Source organism: Perognathus longimembris, chromosome 8, assembly GCF_023159225.1.
Source record: "Perognathus longimembris pacificus isolate PPM17 chromosome 8, ASM2315922v1, whole genome shotgun sequence".
Classification (NCBI taxonomy): domain Eukaryota; kingdom Metazoa; phylum Chordata; class Mammalia; order Rodentia; family Heteromyidae; genus Perognathus; species Perognathus longimembris.
In genome coordinates this window covers 1,281,242-1,302,602 of record NC_063168.1, presented here as the reverse complement: position 1 = coordinate 1,302,602, position 21,361 = coordinate 1,281,242, and the positions used below count along the sequence as shown (strand labels likewise).

At 57.0% G+C, this 21,361-nt stretch overlaps 1 protein-coding gene across 7 annotated transcripts; it reads left to right on the top strand.

The window, feature by feature from the left end:
• Positions 1-1,343: 1,343 nt before the first annotated feature.
• Positions 1,344-19,964, top strand: Cnnm3 (cyclin and CBS domain divalent metal cation transport mediator 3). Of its 7 annotated transcripts, XR_007211805.1 has the most exons (9): positions 1,344-2,643; positions 10,091-10,234; positions 11,994-12,146; positions 12,444-12,613; positions 12,771-12,867; positions 13,088-13,221; positions 14,064-14,202; positions 17,230-17,329; positions 18,077-18,117. XR_007211805.1 is itself a non-coding variant. In XM_048352294.1 (8 exons), exons 1-8 carry the CDS (start codon positions 1,392-1,394, stop codon positions 18,142-18,144), a joined length of 2,157 nt encoding a protein of 718 aa, XP_048208251.1. In that variant the 5' UTR covers positions 1,344-1,391; the 3' UTR covers positions 18,145-19,964. The 7 variants fall into 7 exon arrangements, 5 of the variants coding, with proteins under 5 accessions (XP_048208251.1, XP_048208253.1, XP_048208255.1 ...); XM_048352294.1 differs by lacking the exon at positions 17,230-17,329 and having other exon boundaries at positions 18,077-19,964; XM_048352296.1 differs by lacking the exon at positions 18,077-18,117 and having other exon boundaries at positions 17,230-17,397.
• Positions 19,965-21,361: the final 1,397 nt, after the last annotated feature.

Below are 21,361 nucleotides of genomic sequence, written 5' to 3'. Positions count from 1 at the left end.
AAAAAAACCAAGAAAAAGACTGAAGCTATGACTAACCAACAGGGGTGGGTTAAAGAATGACAGGCCAGATGCAGGTGGCTCACGCCTGTAATCTTAGCTACTCCAAAGGTTGAGATCTGAGAACTGCAGTTCAAAGACTGCCCAGGCAGGAAAGTCTGTGAGACTCCTCCCCAATTACCACCAAGAAGCCACAAGTAGAATTCCGGCTCAAGTGGTAGAGAGCTAGCCTTGAGCAAAAGCACCTCGGGTAGCACCCAGGCCCTGAGTTCCAGCCCCAGAACCAGCACCCACAAAACAAAACAAAACAAAAAAAGCATGACACAGAGAAGGAAAACCTTTTAACTGAAAGCCACGCTGGGTGTTGGTAGTTTAAATAATTGGTATTTTCTGAGCTTGATCTGATTGTTCTACCTGGAGTATTTCCCTTAAAAAACAACAACTATGAAACAGAAGAGATGTATTGATGATTAATCATCCGTTCTGTCTGAACCCTCTATGAAGTTTTGATAGTCCATAATAAAAGCAAAGAGCTCGCTAAACTTTAAAAAAAAAACAATAACAAAACTATGAAACTGTAACCCCTTTGTACTTCGCTTTGAGAATTAAAAAAAAAAAAAAAGAGTGAGGTCGAGAACCTGCAAGAGGTGACTTGCCAAAGGCAAGAGCTTTGTGTTTCTAAGAGCGCGGGGATTTCCTTCCTCTCCGCCGGCGGACGACTCCAGGCACGTGACTCCGGTGGGTCACATCTCCGGTTCCAGCTCGCAGTCGGCACTTCATCCTGATCACGGAACGGCGGACTCCTCTAGGAAGCCTTCAGTTCTTTCTACTTCACCGGAGGCAGGTGGATCCGCGGCTCCACCGACGGCTGGGGGGTGGGGGGGAGGGGAGGAGTCGCACGGACTTTGCGGCTGGGCCTGGCTTCGAACCGCGATCCTCAGACCTCAGCCTCCGGAGCGAACGCCGCGCGGGCCACCACGTCGGCGCTGTCGGTCGTGGGGCTGGAACTCGGGGGCCCGGGCGCCGTTCCACCGCGCCCCTCGCGGTTCATGGGCGACGAGTCGCCCGGTCCCCTCCGCTTCCCGAGGCCGCCGCCAGTTCCCGGAGGGCGCGCGCGGGCCCGGCTCGGCCCGCGTCCCCCGGCGCCCGCCCGGGCCCGCCCGCGGCTCCCCGCGCCCCCCGCGGGCCCCGCGCCCCCGGCCCGCCCCGCGCCGCGCCGCGCCGCGCCGCTTGTTTACTCCCTGGCGCAGCCTAGCCCGGCCCCCGGGGCCCGCCCTCGCCCGCCGCCTATTGGCTGGCGGGGAGAGGAGGCCGGCGCCGATTGGCCGGGGCGGGCGGGAGGCGCGGGGCGAGCCGGGTAGGCTGCGCGGCACGCCGAGCGGGGGCAGCGGGCGATGGCGGCCGCGGCGGCTGCGGCCGGTCGGCTGCGCTGGGTGCTGGCCGTGCTCTGGCTGGGCCGCGCCGCGGGCGAGGTGGCGTCCGGCCCGCGGCCGCTCGGCCTCTGCCTGGAGGAGGTGGGCTCCGGGCGGGCGCGCGGAGAGGCCGCCCCGGAGGCCACCTTCCGGCTGCGCCTCCTGGGCTCGGGCTGGGCCAACAGCTCCTGGACCTGGGCGGCCCCCGAGGGCGCCGGCTGCCCCGAGGGCGGGCCGGCCGCGGCGGCCGCGGAGGCGGTGCCGGCCGCCCCGGGCGAGTGGCGCGCGCTGCTGCGCCTGCGCGCCGCGGCCGGGCGGCCGCCGTCGCCGTCGGCGCTGCTGGCGGTGCGCGTGGAGCCGGGCGGCGGCGGCGGCGGCGGCGGCGGCGCGGAGGAGGCGGCGCCCCCGGCCTGGGCGCTGGGCCTGGCGGCGGCGGGGCTGCTGGCGCTGGCGGCGCTGGCCCGCGGCCTGCAGCTGAGCGCGCTGGCGCTGGCGCCGGCCGACGTGCAGGTGCTGCGCGAGAGCGGCTCGGAGGCGGAGCGCGCGGCGGCGCGGCGCCTGGAGCCCGGGCGGCGCTGGGCCGGCTGCGCCCTGGGCGCGCTGCTGCTGCTGGCCAGCCTGGCGCAGGCGGCGCTGGCGGTGGTGCTGTACCGCGCGGCGGGCCAGCGCGCCGCGCCCGCCGTGCTGGGCTGCGCGGGGCTGGTGTTCCTGGTGGGCGAGGTGCTGCCGGCCGCCGTGAGCGGGCGCTGGGCGCTGGCGCTGGCGCCGCGCGCGCTCGGGCTCAGCCGCCTGGCCGTGCTGCTCACGCTGCCCGTGGCGCTGCCCGTCGGGCAGCTGCTGGAGCTGGCGGCGCGGCCCGGGCGGCTGCGCGAGCGCGTGCTGGAGCTGGCGCGCGGCGGCGGCGACCCCTGCGGCGAGCTGGGCCGCGGCGCGCTGCGCCACCGCACCGTGGAGGACGTGCTCACGCCGCTCGAGGACTGCTTCATGCTGGACGCGCGCGCCGTGCTCGACTTCGGCGTCCTGGCCGGCATCATGCAGAGCGGCCACACGCGCATCCCCGTCTACGAGGACGAGCGCTCCAACATCGTGGACATGCTCTACCTCAAGGACCTGGCCTTCGTGGACCCCGAGGACCGCACGCCGCTCTCCACCATCACCCGCTTCTACAACCACCCGCTGCACTTCGTCTTCAACGACACCAAGCTGGACGCCGTCCTGGAGGAGTTCAAGCGAGGTGAGGGAGCGGCGGGGGGGGGGGGGGGGGGGGAGGCGTGGGGAGGGAGCCGGGGCCCGGCGTCCGGCCCTCACGCGGCCCCCCGCGGGGCAGCCCTCCTCCCCACTGGAGGCGTCCGGGCCGGCCTCGTGCCCTGGGGCTTTCTAGGGGGCCGGGATTCCTGGAGAGCAGCTGGAAGGCCCTACGAAAGGCGCTCTGGGCGCGGCCCGGTGGTGTCGTCGAGTTAGCTGCGTCTGTGATGATCGCTGACAGGTGATCGGTCGATCGCCTTCGGGATTGCAGACCCAGGAAGGACCCAAGAGTCTAAAGCTCCACTTTGACGCATGCCGAATTAACTTCTTTTCCTCTTGTCGCCTGCTGCTACCTTTTCCTTTCCTGTTTTGTTTGGTTTTGTTCTGTAATCTCAATTTTTGAATCTTTGCACAGTTCTAGGGATCAGCGCTAGGGTTTCATGCATGCCGGGCCGTGCTCTACTGCCGAGCGTGCCCCTTCCCTATTCTCTCCTTTTCTTACACGTAAGTAAGGCGTATCAGGCTCTCCCTTCGCTTGACATTTTTACTGTTTCCTCTCAATAGTTCGAGTAACTCCGGCAGCTGAAGGTAAAAACCCAAGAGCTGGCCGCTGCTGGCTCACATCTGTAATCCTAGCTATTCAGGAGACTGAGATCTGAGGGTTGAGGTTCAAAGCTAGCCCTGGCAGGAAAGTCCAGTGGAACTCTGATCTCCAGTTAACCACCAGAATACCAGAAGTGGCGCTGTGGCTTAAAGTGGTAGAGTGCCAGCCTTGAGCAAAAGAGCTCAGGGACAGCACCCAGACCCTGAGTTCAAGGCCTACAACCCCCCCGCCCCCCCCACACACACCAAGAAAAAGAAGAAAGTAACAATGCTGAGGCCCCTATAAAATGAGAAGGCATCGGTTCTTCTGTAGTCTTCTCCAGCCTCATTCTTTGGGGCTCCAGAGCCACCCTGGCCACCAGCCATGCGTCTCACGTCTGCATTCCTATGGGCCAGGGATATGTGCACCCCAGGCCAGGCTCCGGGTATGCTCTGTCCTAAAGAGAGTGTGCGACGGAGGTGACTTCTGGCCTTTGGGCCCAAGGTCCAAATGGGAAGTTCTCAGCCCTTGAACAGTGGGTGCAGGAAGGCAGCTCTTTGTGCGTAAGCACTACACCCTGTGTTGAGTGCTGCTGTGTGCTGGGCTCTGGCAGGCCATCCTATCCCTCGCCTCTTTTCACTCTTGGACACAGCCTGGGTACAGCTCCGGCGTGGGCTGATGGCTTGCATCGGCAGCTCTGACTGGTCAGAGGAACGCTCAGGTGCTCCTGGCCCTTCCCTTCAAACAAGGCCCTGGTCTGCTCCCCGGGGAAAGACTCTGTGGTGACCGTTCATCCTGAAGCATGGCGCTGCCCGTGGAGTGGGGGCCGGCAGGACGGTCCTGGCGTCAGAAGGCTGGCTTCAGACCATGTCTGCCTGTTTTGAGCCCCTGGGAAGGCTGTTTAGCCTAGGAGCCTTGCTTAAAGTTCTCTGAGGTATTAGTGATGAGTGTACAAAGGAGTCTGGGGTGGATGTGTGAAACACTTGGGCTTGGCATGCTGCTGTTAGTGATGCTGTTAGCAGAGACGCTGTCCTTCCTGGTGAACTGCGCTGGGAGCTGGGGGTTGCTGGCTTGGGGTGAATTAGTAGACAGAATGACCCTAGAGGTACCGATCCCATTTCCCTCCCTCCCTCCCTTCCTCCCTGCCTTTTTCTTTTGTTGGTAGTACTGGACAAAATGCAGAGCCATGCCTCCAACCTTGACTTTTACTAAGTCCTGTCTTCTTTAATAGGATCTTTAGGATGATGGTGTCTCTTTCCCGCTGGGTGTGAGCCTGGGCCCCCATCTTATCAGCTTTTAGGCTTGCTGGGACCACAGGCATTTGCTAACCACCCTGTCCAGCTTTCCTTCCCACACACCAGGTATAGGGGACGTTCCTGCTCCTGCTGGCTTGGTGCTGTGACCCTCCCAAACTCGTCCTTGCTTAGCGTGGGATGACGGTCATATGGGTTGAAAAGTGGTCTCATGAACTTTTCTCTTAGGGCTAGCATCAAACCCCAATCACAGCCTCTCAGGTAGCTAGAATTACAGGTGTTGGCTAGACTTCCTCCTTTTTTAAGGGAACAGTGCACAAACCACAGCTGTCCCCTTGGTGTACCAAAGTCTTGTTAACAGGCTTCTTAAGAAAACATTCCCTCTGGCACTTGGCTTAAGCTGGACTTGTACTTTCTCAGCTTACGGGCAGTCACCATGGGAGAGTTTGACCAATGGAGGTGCAGGAGTCACCTTTGTCTGGAGCTGGTTGATAGATAGTATGAGGTTGGTGAAAGTGCTTTGTTTTCCAAACAGTGTCAGAATCTTCACTGCAAAGGGTTGAGGATCCTAGCTGGGGAGAAGGTAAATGCTCACAAGTTGAGATAAGACAAAGGACTTGCACTTGAGCAGAATGGCACCATCTGATTGGTTTCCCTCCACTCAGGCAAGGGGCGCAGTAGAGGGGACCCGGGCACGGGGCGCGGTAGAGGGTCCCCCAGGCAAGGGGCGCGGTAGAAGGGGAGCAGGCAAGGTGCACAGTACCCTGAGAAGGAGGCTCGGAGGAACACTAGGGGTTGCGTAGGAAGTTGTGCTGGCTGGCTGAGGGTTGTGGAGCAGGACGTAGGAGCTGAGGATGCGGCCAGGCTTTCTGCCTGCATGGCAGCGCTGTCTTCCTCAGGTTGGGGCAGGGAACAGGTGAGCTTTTTTCTTCTGCTGGAATTTGTGTTTCCTGCATTGTCCCAAGAGGCAGGAAGCTGATGGGAATTGTAAGCGGCTGGCCCACGCGGGAAGTTAAGATCTCGACTTTAGTGTGGAAGTGGTCTGGCTGCCGCAGGATTGGGAGGGGCAGAACCCACAAGAGGAGGAGAGCTGGAGGCTTGGGATGTGCTGGGAGCTGACGAGAGGGACCACTTTCTTTCCAAGGAGAAGCTCGGGATGAGAAGAGGGCAGCGGTCGGGGTGCCCTTCGCCCCCCTGGTGACTCACGCTGGCGACTGGCCTTGTGCATCTGAGGCGGGTGCTCTGCCGCTGAGCCATGCTCCAGCCCCTCATTTGGCCTTCAGCGATGGGGAGAACAAAGGGGAAGTGTGAATGCAGACAAGCCTCCACTAAGCACAGGCGTAAGGTGGAAGCAGAGCAGAGTGCGCCGGCTAGGGGTGGACCAGTTCCTCTTGACAGGTCATAGGAAAGAAACGCCAAGGAAGGCCAAGTGGAGACGCTCTGTTCTGCCGTGGCTGAAGTGCTCTAGAGAAGCAAGCAGGTTTCAAGCATCCTGATGCCAGCGGACTGAGGGGTTCGGTGTCTTTCTGCTCTAATCAGACTATTTCCAGAAGCTGCCTGACATCATGCTGAAAGTTTCCTCCTACAAGCCAGTGATGGAACCTCAAGGTCAAAGGGAGTCCCCTTCGCCTTTAATTCACTTGCTTGCCCCTGTGGCTAATGAGGGCTTTTTTGGGGGTAGAGCAACCCTTGTCTTTCCTGTGGCATCCTGGAGCCTTCTCCGCTTTTCTCTCTGCAGGTCTTTGCTGGACGTCTGCCTTCCCTTGTTAAAGTCCATTTTTGCAACCCTTCTATTCCTCTGCTGAAGAACCGAGGCTGCATTTTATTCTCTTCTATTCTTTGGCAGCAATGGAGTTTAAACTTTGAGATTATGGAAGACGCTCTACCACTTGAGCCATGCCATGCTTTTCACGGGGCCATTCTTCCCCATGGGGCCTTGTGTTTTTGCCTGGGCCAGACTGCATCCTGGGTAGCTGGATATAGATGGAAATCACTGCCCAGTCCACGTGGCAGCCTTCCGCCTGGCGTCTGCCGTCCTGCCTCCTGGCAGTACCACTCGGGGCCTTGCCCTGTTCTCTTCTGTCTAACACCAAGTACCAGCTGCTCAGGGACTTTGTAGGCTGGGAGGGAGAGAAATACTTCTCAGTGCAGCTTCGAGATGACTCATGCAGCTGTTTTGTACAATATCACCTAGAAGAGTGAACGGGATGATAGTGAATGACTTGTATTTTCTGTAATGCTATTAACCTCTGCTGTCTTCTCTGTCAATCCCCTGTAAGACTCAAGTGGGTGAACTCCTTCCTCCACTTCCTGCATTTTGCCTGCTTTCAGCAGCTGTGTTGCGTCCTCTCTCGTCTGAATGCACGGGATTGGCACGGTTCTGACGAGCACCAGACCTGCTCAGGCGGCTGGGAGAAAGAGCTGTGCCCACGCCCACATACACACAGGCACCCTGGTGGTAGAGTGCTTGCCCAGCACCACGCACCCTGAGACGTGGAGGCATCATGGGAAGGCTCTCCCAGCACCCCAGTAACTAGAGCACCGGTGTGCCTCTCCACCGAGCTCCACGCTCTGGAGCCTGCCCAGCGCTCTGGTGATGTGGGCACGTGGTGGCGTTCGCACCCGCCCGTGGCTCCGAGTGCTGTTGGGTGGAGACTAAGCTGAGCCCCCTGCTGACCTTTCCGTATTCCCCGACTGCCTGCTCCGGTGCTTTCTGGACCCCTGGACCACCGCCCTGAGATTGAATCCCATGGACTCTCGCTGTTCTGGGGCTGTTCTTCCAGGAGCCCGCTTGCTTCCTTCCCGTAGTGAGTCCTCCTGGTGTGGCAGGTCACACCAGGTCCTATTCTGTTTTCACTTGAGTCTGAGAGCAAGGAAAGTTAGCGCCATCTTGTAAGTCGCCTGCCAAAAGGACTGGCTTCCTTTTTTTTTTCCAGTCCTGGGCCTTGAACTCAGGGCCTGAGCACTGTCCCTGGCTTCTTTTTGCTCAAGGCTAGCACTCTGTCTTTGGAGCCACAGCGCCACTTCCGGCTTTTTCTATGTATGCTGAGGAATGGAACCCAGGGCTTCACGTATGCTAAGCAAGCGCTCTATCACTAGGCCATATTCCTGGCCTGCATTAGTTTTCTTTTTTTTTTTTTTTTTTTTTTTGGCCAGTCCTGGGCCTTGGACTCAGGGCCTGAGCACTGTCCCTGGCTTCTTCCCGCTCAAGGCTAGCACTCTGCCACTTGAGCCACAGCGCCGCTTCTGGCCGTTTTCTGTATATGTGGTGCTGGGGAACCGAACCTAGGGCCTCGTGTATCCGAGGCAGGCACTCTTGCCACTAGGCTATATCCCCAGCCCTGCATTAGTTTTCTTTTGTGTGTGTGTGTGCTTGTCCTAGGGCTTGACCTCAGGGCCTGGGCACTGTCCCTGAGCTTTTTTGCTCAAGGTTATCACTAGCACTTGAGCCACAATGCCAGGCATGAGCCAGCAGTCCCTGGGTCTTCAGAACTTTATAATAAAAGGGTGTTGGATTTTGTAAAAGGATTTTTTTGTATCAGTTGAGGTAATTATGATTTTTGTTCTTAATCCTATTTATGCAGTGTGCTGTATTTATTGATTCACATAGGCTAAATCACCCTCACATCCCTGGGAGGAAACCGACTTGATCATGCTGGGATACTTTTAATGTGTTGTACACTCTGTTTGCAAGAATCTTATTAAGAACTTTTGCACTATGCTGGTTGTTGGTGGCTCACGTGTGTAATCCCAGCTACTCAGGAGGCTGAGATTTGAGGATCATGGTTCCAAGGCAGCTCTTACCTCCAGTTAATCACCAAAAAAACCCAGAAGTGGAGCTTTGGCTCAAGTAATAGAGTGCTCAGAGAAAGCACTCAGGCCCTCAGTTCGAGCCCCAGGACTGATGCATGTGTGTGTACACACACACAGAAGTTTTGAATCAATATTTATCAAAGACATTGGTTTATAATTCTTCTTTCTTGTTGTTGGGTTCGTCTGGTTTTGGAATGAGTGTAATACTTCATAAAATGAACTCAGTGGTGTTCATTCCCTTTTTATTTCATGAGAGTCTGAGGCTGGGCATGTGGCTCAGTGGTGGAGCGCTTGCCTAGCTTACCTGAAGCCCAGGGTTCGATGCCTCAGCACCACATAAACAGAAAAAGCCAGAAGTGGCGCTGTGGCTCAAGTGGAAGTGCACTAGTCGAGCAAAAGAAGCTTAGGGACAGTGTCCAGGCCCTGAGTTCAAGTCCCAGGACTGGCAAAAAGAAGGAAGGGAAGGAGGAGGGGTTTGGATTTAGTTTTGGTTCTTTTTTTTAAAGTGTGATGGAATGGCCGTGAATCCATCTTGTCTTGGACTTTTATTTGTTAGGAGGTAATTTATTGCTGCTTCAATTTCATTGCTTGTTATAAGTGGTTCTTCATCCTCCTGGTTCAATCTTGGTAGATCAGCTTATCTAGATAATTTATCTATTTCTTCTAGATTTTTCCGTTTATGTGATTATAGGTTTCCTAAGTATTGCCTCATGATCCTTTGGATTTCTTTGGTACTTATTGTTCCCCATTTCTAATTTTATTAATTTGAGCCTTTTGACTTGGAGCTACTCAGGAGATTTAAAATTACATGTGTAGCTTGCCTTCTGTTTCTTTCAGTAAATGTGTAATTCTATGAATAAAGATACCTATCTCATCCTGAGTAGATATCTGACCCTTCCCCAATACTCTGAGACTTGGGCTTTTTCTCAGTCTTACATGTCCTCACTAAGGGAACCTAAGTGAAGCTAACGTGAGAGAGACATAGAGCAAGGGCAAAGTTCCCACCTCTAACTTTGCCCCTTCACACTTGGGACTCCAGAGTGGCCTGTTTCCACAGATCTCCATCCCCTAGCCAGCTCCCAGAGCATAGCCGGCAGTCCTGTCAAAAAGGTGAAGGAGGTAAACCGGCTGGTCATGGAGACACATGCCTGGAATCCTCGCACTCCAGCGCTGAGGCAGGACAGCCACGGGGGCCACACATTTCCCTTCTCAAAAAGGAAAAGAAAAGGCTAGCTCTTCAGAAGGCTGAGATCCAGAGGACTGAGGTTCAGGGCCAGGCCTGACAGAAAAGACCTTGAGACTCCATCTCCAAAATAACCAACGAAAAGCTGGATTGGAGGTGTATCTCAAGTTGGTGGAGTGCCAGCCTAGCAAGCACAAGGCCCAGAATTCAAACCTTAGTACTGCCAAAAAAAAAAAAAAAAAGGAATACCTGTTTGAGAGAGAGCGGGCTGGGTGGCCCGTAGCCCCCTGGCCCTTTTAGATGGTCTCGGGAATCTGCACCTTTATTCACAAGTGGCTCCAGTTGCGGGGTCAGGTGCCTGTTCTCAGCTCTGGTTTGGAGTTCTGTAGACCTGGGGTTGAATCCTAGCACTGCTGCTCTCATACAAATGAACAAGATTTCTGAGATTTCCCTCGCTATATGGAGAGTCTCAAGAACGTAGGGGAAGAGGGACTCAGTGCTCAAGCACACACGTTCGTTTCTGCTGTCGTGGTGGGTTTGCAGCAGGGCTGACTAAGAAACACGGAAGCCGTGCAAGCTGTAAATGAGCGTGTCCCTCACACAGGGAAGTCCCACCTGGCCATCGTGCAGAAGGTGAACAACGAGGGCGAGGGTGACCCCTTCTACGAGGTGCTGGGCCTGGTCACTTTGGAGGACGTCATCGAGGAGATCATCAAGTCTGAGATCCTGGATGAGTCGGAAGACTACCGTGAGCTCTTACTCCCAGTCATTCTCTGGCCCACCTGGTTCCTCCTGTGTACGGGAGGCTAGGGGACCTCCTGCCACCGGAAACTGACCGGATGTCATGGCGCCCAGCGCGCCCTTGTAATTCATGCCTACGCTTCCATTAGCAGCCATTGTAAGGGAACTCAGTGGAGAGAAACTGAGAAGCCACAGTTTGAGAGGTCCGGTTGGGAGTCCTGGTTGGAGAGCTGGTGTCTGCAGGTGGACTCCTTCCTGTACCAAATACCCGCAGCTCAGTACCGAGCTTGAACCTCCTAGCTATTAAAGAAAAAGACGTGTTTGGGTGGGGCCCTTAAGCCCAACAAAAGCAGACCGGTTTAGGTAGTGGCTCAGGTACCAGCGGAACTTTCGGTCTAGGGAAGTAGCTCAGAAGTCAGCTTAAACTTCCCTTAGAGGGTTATACTTAGGGGCTACCAGGAGGCTAGTGAATTAAACCCTTGAGGGGAAACTGAAGACCAGCATTCTCTGTAGCAAAAGCTCTCCTAAGGCGAAACAGCATGAGATCTGCAATTCAAGCCTGGTCTCCCTCACCTATGAGCTTCTCAGAGCTGGGTGGAAAGCCCCCTCCACCCCGCAGGGCACCAGGACGCCATTGTAAACACAAGGCATATTGCTTAGACCTACTCTCCTTATTTCACTCTTCACCAAGAATGTACTCTGCCCTTCACTGGCCTGTTGGGTTCTTCTATTTGGGTGTTTTCTCTAGGTCTGGTTGGTGGTGCGTGTGCACGTGTACCAGTACTGGGTTTGGAACCCTGCCTGGTGGTGTCCCTTAGCATTTTTGTGTGTATGTGTTTTGGTCCTGGGCTTGAACTCAGGGCCTGGGCGCTGTCCCTGAGCTCTTCGGCTCAAGGCTAGCTCTATGCCACGTGAGCCACAGCTCTTCCTTTGGAGATAAGAGTCTCATAGACTTTGCTGCCTGGGCTGGTTTTGGATATGGTCCTCAAATCCCAGCTTTCTAAGTAGTTAGGATTACAGGCATGAGCCACCTTTTTTTTTCTCCTAAGATTTTAAAATCCACCTATATTAGTTGTACAAAGAAGCACTTCATTGTGACATTCCCATTCACATGTACAAGATACCCTGATCAAACTCAACTCCATCTCACCCAGTCATTCTTCTCTCCCTCCTTAAAAACAATTTACAGGTTTCATTGTTACAGGTGTGTATGCCTGTTTAGCCATATTCACCCTCCTGGTTCAGGGTTTTTAGTGTATTACACGAGTGGTTTAAAGAACCTGTTGGAGCTAGCATGTATGAGTCTCTGGGTTCAATCCTAGCATGGCAGCAAAGAAGAAAGAGACCCATTTTTTACTACCAGGTCTCTTCCAGTAGATGGATCGGGGCCCTTGACTGTGGCTTCCTCCTTTCAGCCTGATGGCTGAGGTCCGAACCCCCTGCTGCCAGCACACGGAGGTCTCCTGAGAAGGCCTGCCCTTGTGCACAAGCTGCTGTGTTCATTACACTATGGTCTCCAGGAGAAAGGGGCCCTGGAAGGGATCTGCGCTTCCCAGGGTCCCGGGGCCTACCTGGAATGTGGGTCTTTCTTTGCCCCCTTAGGGCAGTCGTATTCCTGTGTGGAGGGAGCAGTGCTAAGCTGGGTTGGGCTCTGGTTTGCCTCCCCACAGGGTCCCCGGGCCTTGGTTGAAAGGCCAGGTGGCCGGGCCTCTTGGTCTGGCTGTGTTTCTTGGGCCGATTGCTGATGCCTGTGCCTGTGGCCCATGCAGGAGCTGACATGGGGAGGAAGAGGGCTGTTCCCCTGAGTGCTCCGCGGAAGCAGAAGGAGGACTTCTCCTTGTTCAAGGTGTCTGACGAGGAGTATAAAGTGAAGATCTCCCCTCAGCTGCTCCTGGCCACCCAGCGCTTCCTTTCCAGAGGTGCGTGGGGGAAAGAGCGGTCCTTGTCGGGGGCAGGCACTCCTTCCGGCTCGGAGGACGCCCCTCAGCTCAGCCGAGGTGTGGCACACGGGCCAGAGCCGTGCCGGGGTGGGGGTGGCCATGGGCGCACGCGCGCGCGCGCGTGTGTGTGTGTGTGTGTGTGTGTGTGGCGGTGCGTGTGCCCCGCCCAGCTCCGGTGTGTGCACGTAGCCGCTTAGAGGCTTGCTGGGGGGAGCGCGGGGGGCGGCAGGCCCTGGGCCCCCGTGGACGTGGTCCCTCTCTCCTGTTGTGGCGCAGAGGTGGACGTGTTCAGCCCCCTGCGAATCTCCGAGAAGGTCTTGCTGCACCTGCTGAGGCACCCCAGCGTGAACCAGGAGGTGAAGTTTGACGAGAGCAACCGCCTAGCGGCCCATCATTACCTGTACCAGCGAAGCCAGCCGGTCGACTACTTCATTCTCATCCTGCAGGTGAGCCTCCCCGTCCTCAGAAAGGTAGGGGTGGGTGGAGGGGTATCCACGTGCCTCCCCCCCCCCCCAGTCAGGGTGAGCGTCTGTCCCTGCGCTCCCTTTGGTGGGAAGGGCGCGGGCCTAGTCTTTTGTCTCCTGCCCTCCCCCGCTTCCCCAGGGCAGGGTTGAGGTGGAGATTGGGAAGGAGGGCCTCAAGTTTGAAAACGGAGCCTTCACCTACTACGGAGTGTCGGCCCTGACAGCACCGTCCTCAGGTGAGCTTCGGGCGCGGCACAGCCTGCGGGTCCCCCGCCCCCTCCCGTGTGGGATTCCAGCTTCGCTGAGAGCCCGTGGCTCCCGGTCTGTGTTCCTTGTCTCGGTGCTGCATCTTCATCTTTATGACCCACCTCATCCCCGGAGCCCTCTCTACTCTCTCCTGAGTCTCCACCTGCCCCTACGAGCGTGACCGCCATCTCCGATGACCCCTTTTCTTAGTTCACCAGTCCCCAGTGTCCTCGAGGCAGCCTGCTCGCCATGACCTGCCGCCCGAGCCCGCGGAGAGCCCGCGGCCCGCCCCGTACTGCCCCGACTACACCGTGCGGGCCCTCTCTGACCTGCAGCTCGTTAAGGTAAGCCTCGGACTGCCCGCTGGTGTTGGCTTTCACGAGTTTGCCGTCTCCAGGGGGCGAGTCCAGCCGCTCACAGTGTGTGTGAAAACTAAAGCGAACGACTCTCCAGGATCACGCCATAGCTGTTCTTGTTCCTGAACGAGGAGGCACTGCTCCCTGGGTGGCCGTGGGCCGCCGTGTCGTGGGGCCGCCTCCAGGCCTCCCCGACGTGGTCTCCCCTGGAACTTGGGGAGCGTTGGCAGCAGCAGCTAGTTGACTGGGGGGGGGGGTGCTCTGACAGGTTTTGCTTTTACACACATATAGTGTACCCTAATCACACTCAGATGCACTGTGGCGTGTGCCAGGCACACGTGGCTCACACCTGCAAAGCTAGCTACTCGGGAAGCGGGGGTCAGGATTGGAATTTGAGCCTGTCAGGAAGATCACAAGATTCCATCTCAGCCAGTGGCTGGGCATTTGGGCACATACCCAACTTCCCAGCTGTGCAGGACGCCATGGGGCAGAGGAAGGCTTCAGGTCAGTCCCCGCCAAGAGAGTTCTTAGGACCCCAACAGAACAAGCCGGGCACGGCGGGGCATGCCTCCCGTCCCAGCTCGAGCGTAACCAGGCGATGGTGGTCCAGGGGGCCCGGGCACAAAGCAAGACCATGTCTCAAAAGCAGAGCGCCAGGGCGAAAGGCCCAGAACACGAGGCCCTGAGAGCAAAACAACCACCACCCGCCATAGTGAGAACCAAAGCAGCACTTGGCTAGCTTCAGGTTCTTCCTCGACTTCCCGTGCTGCCTGGCGAGCGTTCGTGGCTGCCGTCCTGGCGGCATCTGCTCCACGGCCTCTGCCTTGCAGGTTACCCGGCTGCAGTACCTCAACGCGCTGCTGGCTACGCGGGCGCAGGGCCTGCCGCCCTCCCCCGAGCCCGCCGGCCTGCACCCCATCCCCGGCAGCCAGACCAGGCTCCTGGCCGACAAGCCTGCCGCCGCCGCAGGTAAGCAAGCGCCCCGCGGCCCCGCGCGTGGCCGCACACCTGCCACTCGTCACGGCTTGCACACACACGCGCTCACTGCTCTCCTCTGCCTTGCCTTCTGCTGCCTCCGTTTCTCCTCCCGTCCTCCGCCTTCTTGCTGCCTGAGTAGTTTGCGTGCACCGTGCTGGGGACTCGGTTGTATTAAGTCAGCGTTTTCTCTGCAGTGCCTCGAGCAGTTGGAAAGTTCAGATATTCTTCTGGCCAATTAGGACGGGATTTCGGAGGACGGAGTTTTGGGGTCCCTTGCGGGTTTGGCTCAGAATAGCAATAGCCTTTGCTGGGGAGTTGGGGCGGCGCGTGCCGGTGGTGCAGGACTGTCTGACCGGCACCTGGGGCCGACGCGTGGCGTCGTGGGGACGGGAAGCCCGGCCTCCTGTGGTCGTGTGGCAGTCAGTGGCCGCGTCCTTGTGTGGTGTTGGGAATTGCCGGCTTCCGTTTCTGGAAAGGCCGTGGGAGCCGTGCGCGCTGTCTCCTCACTCCATCCCGTTCCACCTCGTTCCACAACTGAGGCCGTTCCGACTGTGCACTTCCTTCGCAGAATGGGCTCACAGCATGCGAGCCCAGGGCTGGGAAGATGGCCTAGTGGTAGAGTGCTTCCCCAGCACCACATATACAGAAAATGGCCAGAAGCGGCGCTGTGGCTCAAGTGGCAGAGTGCTAGCCTTGAGCAAAAAGAAGCCAGGGACAGAGCTCAGGCCCTGAGTTCAAGGCCCAGGACTGGCAAAAAAAAAAAAAAAAAGGAATGGGAGCCCAGGGGCCCAGGCTGGGACAGTCTCCCCAAGACTTCCGGACTTGGTCACGTAGGCCTGTGCTTGAGAACACAGGGTGTCCCTATGAGTTCTGAGGTAGCAACGTGCGAGGCAGAGGCCCCGAGCTGTGAGCCACGAGGACGGAGGTTGGTCCCTCCGGGAAAGCCCTGCGTGTCGGGGAAGGAGACCAAGCGCCGTGTGCTCGAGTGAGCTGAAACTCTTGAGGTTGGTGTTACACGGAGCTCCTGGTACAGAAATGCACATCAGCATGTTTGCCTTGTCCAGTTTTTTCCAACTCTATGCCATTTAGTTTTATTTTTCTTACACCGGAGCCTTTTCTGGCTGTTTGCTACTCAGACTGTACGTTTTGTTCAAGGTACAGCCCCAATTCAGTGCATCTTCTGTCACGTGCCCAGAGGTTTGGTTATTTTGATTTTTGCTGCTGTTGTACTGCAAATTGAACCCAGTCATTTTTGTACTCCAGCTTTCTAGTTGCCAGGTAAATGCTCTACCACTCGATCCACACCCGTAGTCAGAACCCAAGCGACACGTAGTAGGCAGTGACTCCACCACTAAAGTACACCCCTAGTCAGTGGAGTTGGGCTTTTTTTTTCCAGGCAGAAAAGAATTGGAGGGCGGGGGGCAGCAAACTACGGCCTGCATAAGGTGGAGGTGCGGGGAGACAGAGAGGAAGGAAGAAGAGAGAAGGAATCACGGGTGGTTTAAAAACAATCTGCTTGGTGCCGGTGCCAGTGAGTCATGCCTATATCCTCCGAGGGAGGCTGAGATCCGAGGCTTGGGGTTTGCAGCCAGTGTGAGCACAGTTCCTTGAGATCCTTCTCTCTGACTAGCAAAAAGCTAGAAGTGGAGTCATGGCTCAAGTGGCAGAGTACAAGCTGTGAGTGGAAAAAGCTGAGCAAAAGCACAAGGCCTTGAGTTTGATCCCCACTACTGGCATGAAAAAAAAATTAAAAATGTTGGTGGGGCTGGGAATGTGGCTGTCTAGCCTGTATGAAGCCCTGGGTTCGATTCCCCAGCACCACATAAACAGAAAAGGCCAGAAGTGGCACTGCGGCTCAAGTGGCAGAGTGCTAGCCTTGAGCAAAAAGAAGCCAGGGACAGTGCTCAGGCCCTGAGTTCTGAGTTCAAGGCCACAGGACTGGGGAAAGAAATCTCTAGGTCTGGGCTCTGGTGGCTCACGCCAGTAATCCTCACTACTCAGGAGGCTGAGATCTAGGATTGCAGCTCACAGCCAGCTGAGCAGGAAGTTTGTGGGACTCTTATCTCCAATTAACCACCCCAAAACCACAAGTGGCAACCAGAAGTGGTGCTGTGGCTCAAGGGGTAGAGTGCCAGCCTTGAGCAAAAGAGCTCAAGGACAGTGCCCAGGTCCTGAGTTCAAGCCCCACAACCGACCAAAATATAAAATAAAACAACCCCTTGGCTTTAGCTGCTCATTGGGCTGTTGTGTAAGAGAGTAAAAGTGATGTATAGTGGTTTTGTGGGTTATTTCCTTTTTGTGATGAATTAACCACTATCCTGTCAACATAATGATGTTGGTTGTTTTTACTTAAGTTGATTATTTTCAGTGATACATCTGTTCTTAGGATCCTAGTGAGACTTGCCTGTTACCTTTTTATTCATTGCCTGCATTCTCGGGTCTTCTGTGTCTAGCTCTGTTTGGCATGTCACCCGCCCTGAAGAGCTCAGTGTCACTGCACCCGTGGAGCTTTTGGTGGGCGTTGGTCGTGGCACAGGTGACAGCCATGCCCTGGCAACTTGGGAGCGCGCCTCCTGGTAGACAGGGGTCCTCAGGGAATGCTTGTCGGGCATGGGCATCTGAAACAGCCTGCGACGAGTTGGCAGATTATGGCGCAAGGACCAGATCTGGCTCGCTGCCAGCGTTGTTCTAAGTAACTATGTTACTGGAACTCGTTTGTTTCTGGCTTTCGTGTGTCTGCCTCTGATTGGCAGCAGTGGACTTGCGTAGTCGTGACACAGCCCAAATCACCTGAAAATTCAGCCTAAAATAATGGTTTTACTAAAGGCTTTCTGACAACTGATGTGTGGCCTGTTTTCCACACCCATGAGCGTGGCGCCCTCGGGGTGGGCTGCGCGGCAGCCTGTGGGCACTGTGGGGTGCGTGGTCGTGTCCAGCTTTCCCCTGTGGCGCTGCAGAATGGAGAGGCTGGCCATTGCTCAGTAGCTTGTCGTCTCTCTCTGTCTCTGCTCTCTCTAGCCTTCCCAGTAGACCTTTCCCTCTTTGGCACACTTGGAAACTGCAGTTGATAACTGGCTCTGCACTAGTGAGCAATTTTTTGTTTTAAGAAAACACCAAGGTAAACATCGCCTTTGTTTTCTCTTTGCTTCCCCGCCTCGGGCTGCTGCTGGGCTCTGGACGGCTAGCTCTCCAGGGAGGGGGGCTCCTCTCCCGGGTGGGGGCGCTGTGGACGGCTAGCTCTCCAGGGAGGGGGGCTCCTCTCCCGGGTGGGGGCGCTGTGGACGGCTAGCTCTCCAGGGAGGGGGGCTCCTCTCCCGGGTGGGGGCGCTGTGGATGGCTAGCTGTCCAGGGAGGGGGGCTCCTCTCCCGGGTGGGGGCGCTGTGGACGGCTAGCTCTCCAGGGAGGGGGGCTCCTCTCCCGGGTGGGGGCGCTGTGGATGGCTAGCTGTCCAGGGAGGGGGGCTCCTCTCCTGGGTGGGGGCGCTGTGGATGGCTAGCTCTCCAGAGAGGGGGGCTCCTCTCCTGGGTGGGGGTCGGGCGTTGGAGCTGCATTTCACCCTGTGGAAAACATCCAGGAGCAGGAATCACCCACAGGCCTCAGGAAGTTTCCAGCACAGGGTGCTCAGTCATCCAAGGGCGCCCCCCCTCCTGTCCAGTGTGGTGCCGAGTCTCCTGGGGTCAGGCGGCTGGCTCCATCTTTGGGGTGGTGGTCCTCCATGGAGACAGTCTGGCCGGGGAGTGGTTCTTTGCTGTGAGGACCAGTTGGGCCCCCTCGCCCTTCCCTGTCCGAGGATTTACCCTTGACTTTCCTGGGCTCTGCTCCGTGCCCAGCTTAGCTGTCTCCCTCCTCTTCCTCTTCCCGCAGGGCCTGGTCACGGCAGCCAGCCTGGCATGGCGGTGGAGGAGAGCCCCGGGCGGAACCCGGGGGTCTGACTGCTCGCCAGCCCCGAGCTGGGCACGCACGGGGTGGCTGGAGGAGCCGCGCCCCGACCCTCCGGGCCACGTTTTAGATGGCCCTCGTCAGTGGGCCCTGCGCCGCCTCTGGAGACGGGCTGAGCCAGGCGCAGCCGCGCGGGAGCCTGCTTCTAGGAGCGTCACCTCGAGTCCCCGACGCCGGAACAGGGCAGCGTCACCATGGCTCCCGTGTGGCCGACCCCGCGCTGCCGGCCGCGCTTCCTCCGCGCACGAGGGCACTCGTTCCGCAGAGGGCTCCCCGGGCGGCGCCACGCTCTCGCTCGCGTGCCAGGTGTGGGAAGCACACTCCCGCAGGCCCGGGCCCGGCCCGCTCCCTCCCATGGAGGTGGCTTTTCTGACCCTTCTGGAGTCGCACGCATCAGGCTGGCCCTCGGGGCCGTCCACCGCGCGTCGTGGCCACTTCACGGGGTGGCCTGCGCTGGACCCGAGGCCCGGCCCCGGCGAGGGGGGCCGCCCGCCGCACCGTCTCGTAGGCCCCCGGGGAGGGAAGGACGGTCCATGAACCAGGGGCAGCGGGCGCCTTGTCACCTTTCTTTTTTAAAAAAAGAATGTAAGGTTTTCTTCTCTCGGAAATGTTTCAAGTTCTTTTTCTGTTTCTAGCAATGTGGTGTTAGAGAAGCGGGAGCGAGAAGACAGTGGACTCCTTTTGTAGTTTACCTGAATTTTCCATGCCCTATCTCAGCTGTGTAGAGCCACGGGACCATAGATGGGGGAGAAGTGAGGAGTTCCGGAACTTTCCTTGAAGGAATGTGGGTCCTTGTAAATGGGGCTGAAGGCCAAAATGGCACTTGTGTGCTCCCTTGGAGCTGCTTCCAGGGAATGTGCTCTGAGAACAAATCCAGGAGGGAGGCCCTTCGACATCATCTCGGGAGCTGCGGGCCCGGCTGCCCCTTCAGTTCAGTGCTCGCGCCGGGCCCTTCCCGCGCTTCTGGGTTAGTCGTCCCGAGCCCCAGGGTCTCAGTTTTGAAGTCGTTTGTGGCTCCTAGAAGCGTGTACACCGTGTGGCACCATTTCACACGACATTGGTACTTTTAAAACTAAAAACATTAATGGTGGTGCAATACTCTTTATGGACTTCATTTGGTTTTACCATTTTTTTCCAGTAATGTCCTTTTTCTGTTGCAAGATCTAGTGTAGGATAACAAGTTGCACTTAGAACTAATGCTTTCATTTTCCCTTTTGTTTTGAAATCGTAGACTCATAAGAAGTTACCAAGATAGAGGTCTCATGCACCTTCAGCCTAGTTTTCCTCTGTGGCGGTTTCTCACAGAATCACCATACAGTATCAAAACCTGGATTTTTGACACTGGTGCCACATGGCCGTAGAGCTCGACGTCGTCTGGCGTGGGCAGATCTCTAGGGTTCCTGCTCTGGTCCAGTGCAGACCCCCCCCCAGACTGCCTTGTAGCCAGCAGCCGCCCCCCCCCCCCCCCGTCCTTGGCAACCACTAACCTATTGTCATCTCTTTTGTCATTTCAAGAATGTTGTATAAACGGGATAAATCAGTGTGTAACCATTTGGGATTGCTTTCTCTAAGTATAATTCTCTGGAGGCTCAGCCAGGTCCTTTGTGTGACAGTGGCTCGTTCCTTTCATTGCCAAGTGGTATTTCATGGTCTACTTGTTGACCTTCAAAGGCTATCTGGGATTTCCAAATAAAGCTGCTATGAATGTGTGCACGGGCTTCAGCGTAAATACTAGTTTTCTCTGGGATGAAGTCCACTTCACTAATTTTAAGTGCTTGATTCCAAAACTTGCCCCCCCCCCCCACTTCGTAATAGTTTTTTTTTTTTTGCCAGTCCTGGGCCTTGGACTCAGGGCCTGAGCACTGTCCCTGGCTTCCTTTTGCTCAAGGCTAGCACTCTACCACGAGCCACAGCGCCACTTCTGGCTTTTTCTATGCGGTGCTGGGGAATCGAACCCAGGGCTTTCCAGCCCCTACCCCCCTCCATTTGGTACATTTAAATTTTTATTTTGTAAACCGTGTGACTCAGTTAATAGCTTTTGTTTTCTTTATGAGACATGCCTGCATCTTACCCTGTGACGTGGGCGTGCCTCACACTCTCGACCCTCCTGCCTTGCTCTCGGTACTGGGCTTACAGGTATGTTCCACTGCACCTAGCCTTTGAAGTGGGGCAGTGCTTGGGTTTGAACTCAAGGCACCGTGCTTGCTAGGTAGATATCCTACCCTTTGAGCCACACGCATGGCCCCTTAGACGGTGGCCTGGACCACAGTCTTGTTTATGCTTGCCATGTAGCTGGGGACCCGGGGCCTCTACTGTCATGCTGGTTTATTCTCAAGCTTTTTATCTCGGTTGAAGTAAGGTCATGCTGACTTTTTGCCTGGTCTGGCCTTGAGCTGTATCCTTTTGATCCTCATCTCCTGAGCAGCTAGGATTACAGGTATGAGCTGTGCTATTTTTTTCAAGTCTACAAGTGTCCAATTATTTTAGCTCCATTTGTTCCAAAGCCATCCTTCTGTTTACTGAGTTGCTCTGCACTTTGCAGCGCTCAAAACCAGCAAGGCCTTGGGGCGGCCAGGCAGCCCTAGGTGCCCAGCCAAAGCCAAACGGCGAGGCCCGGGGGGAACAGTTTAATGAGACGTACTTCTCCATACAAAAGGCGCTCTAGTCTGGCACACGGAGGAGGCCTTGCGTCTCCAGCGCCTGTTGTGCCCGCGCCCCAGAGCCAGGTGCTCGTTGGCCGTGGACAGCGTGACGCCCTGGGCCGCGCACTGCTTGTCTTTCTCACGTAGGAAAGGCCACCTTGTTCTTGGCCCGAGGAGGCTGCCAAAGTTAGAGGAGACGCTGCCTGCCAGGTGCGGGCGGAGAGAGCGGCCCTGGCGAGGCAGTTAGGCGGGGAGGGCTCGCTCCCCACCCGCCCTGTGACCGCACAGGCCGAGCCCGAGTGCTCAGTGCCCTGCCTAAGGCGAGGTCAGGCAGAGGGCTACAGGGGCCAGGCCACCGCATCTCCAGTAGTAGAGGGCACCGGAGCCCTGGGCGAGCGAGGGCTGTGGGCCACAGGCAATCCCCAGCCCCGGGGCGCTCGGGCCCCGCACGGAGAGCCGCCAGTCAGCCAACAGAAGGGTGGAGGCGGGCCTGGCGGGCCCTTCGAGAGCGGGCACAGGCCTCCAGCAAGCCCTAGCTCGGGCTTCTGACGTGCTCGGGGGGCTCAGC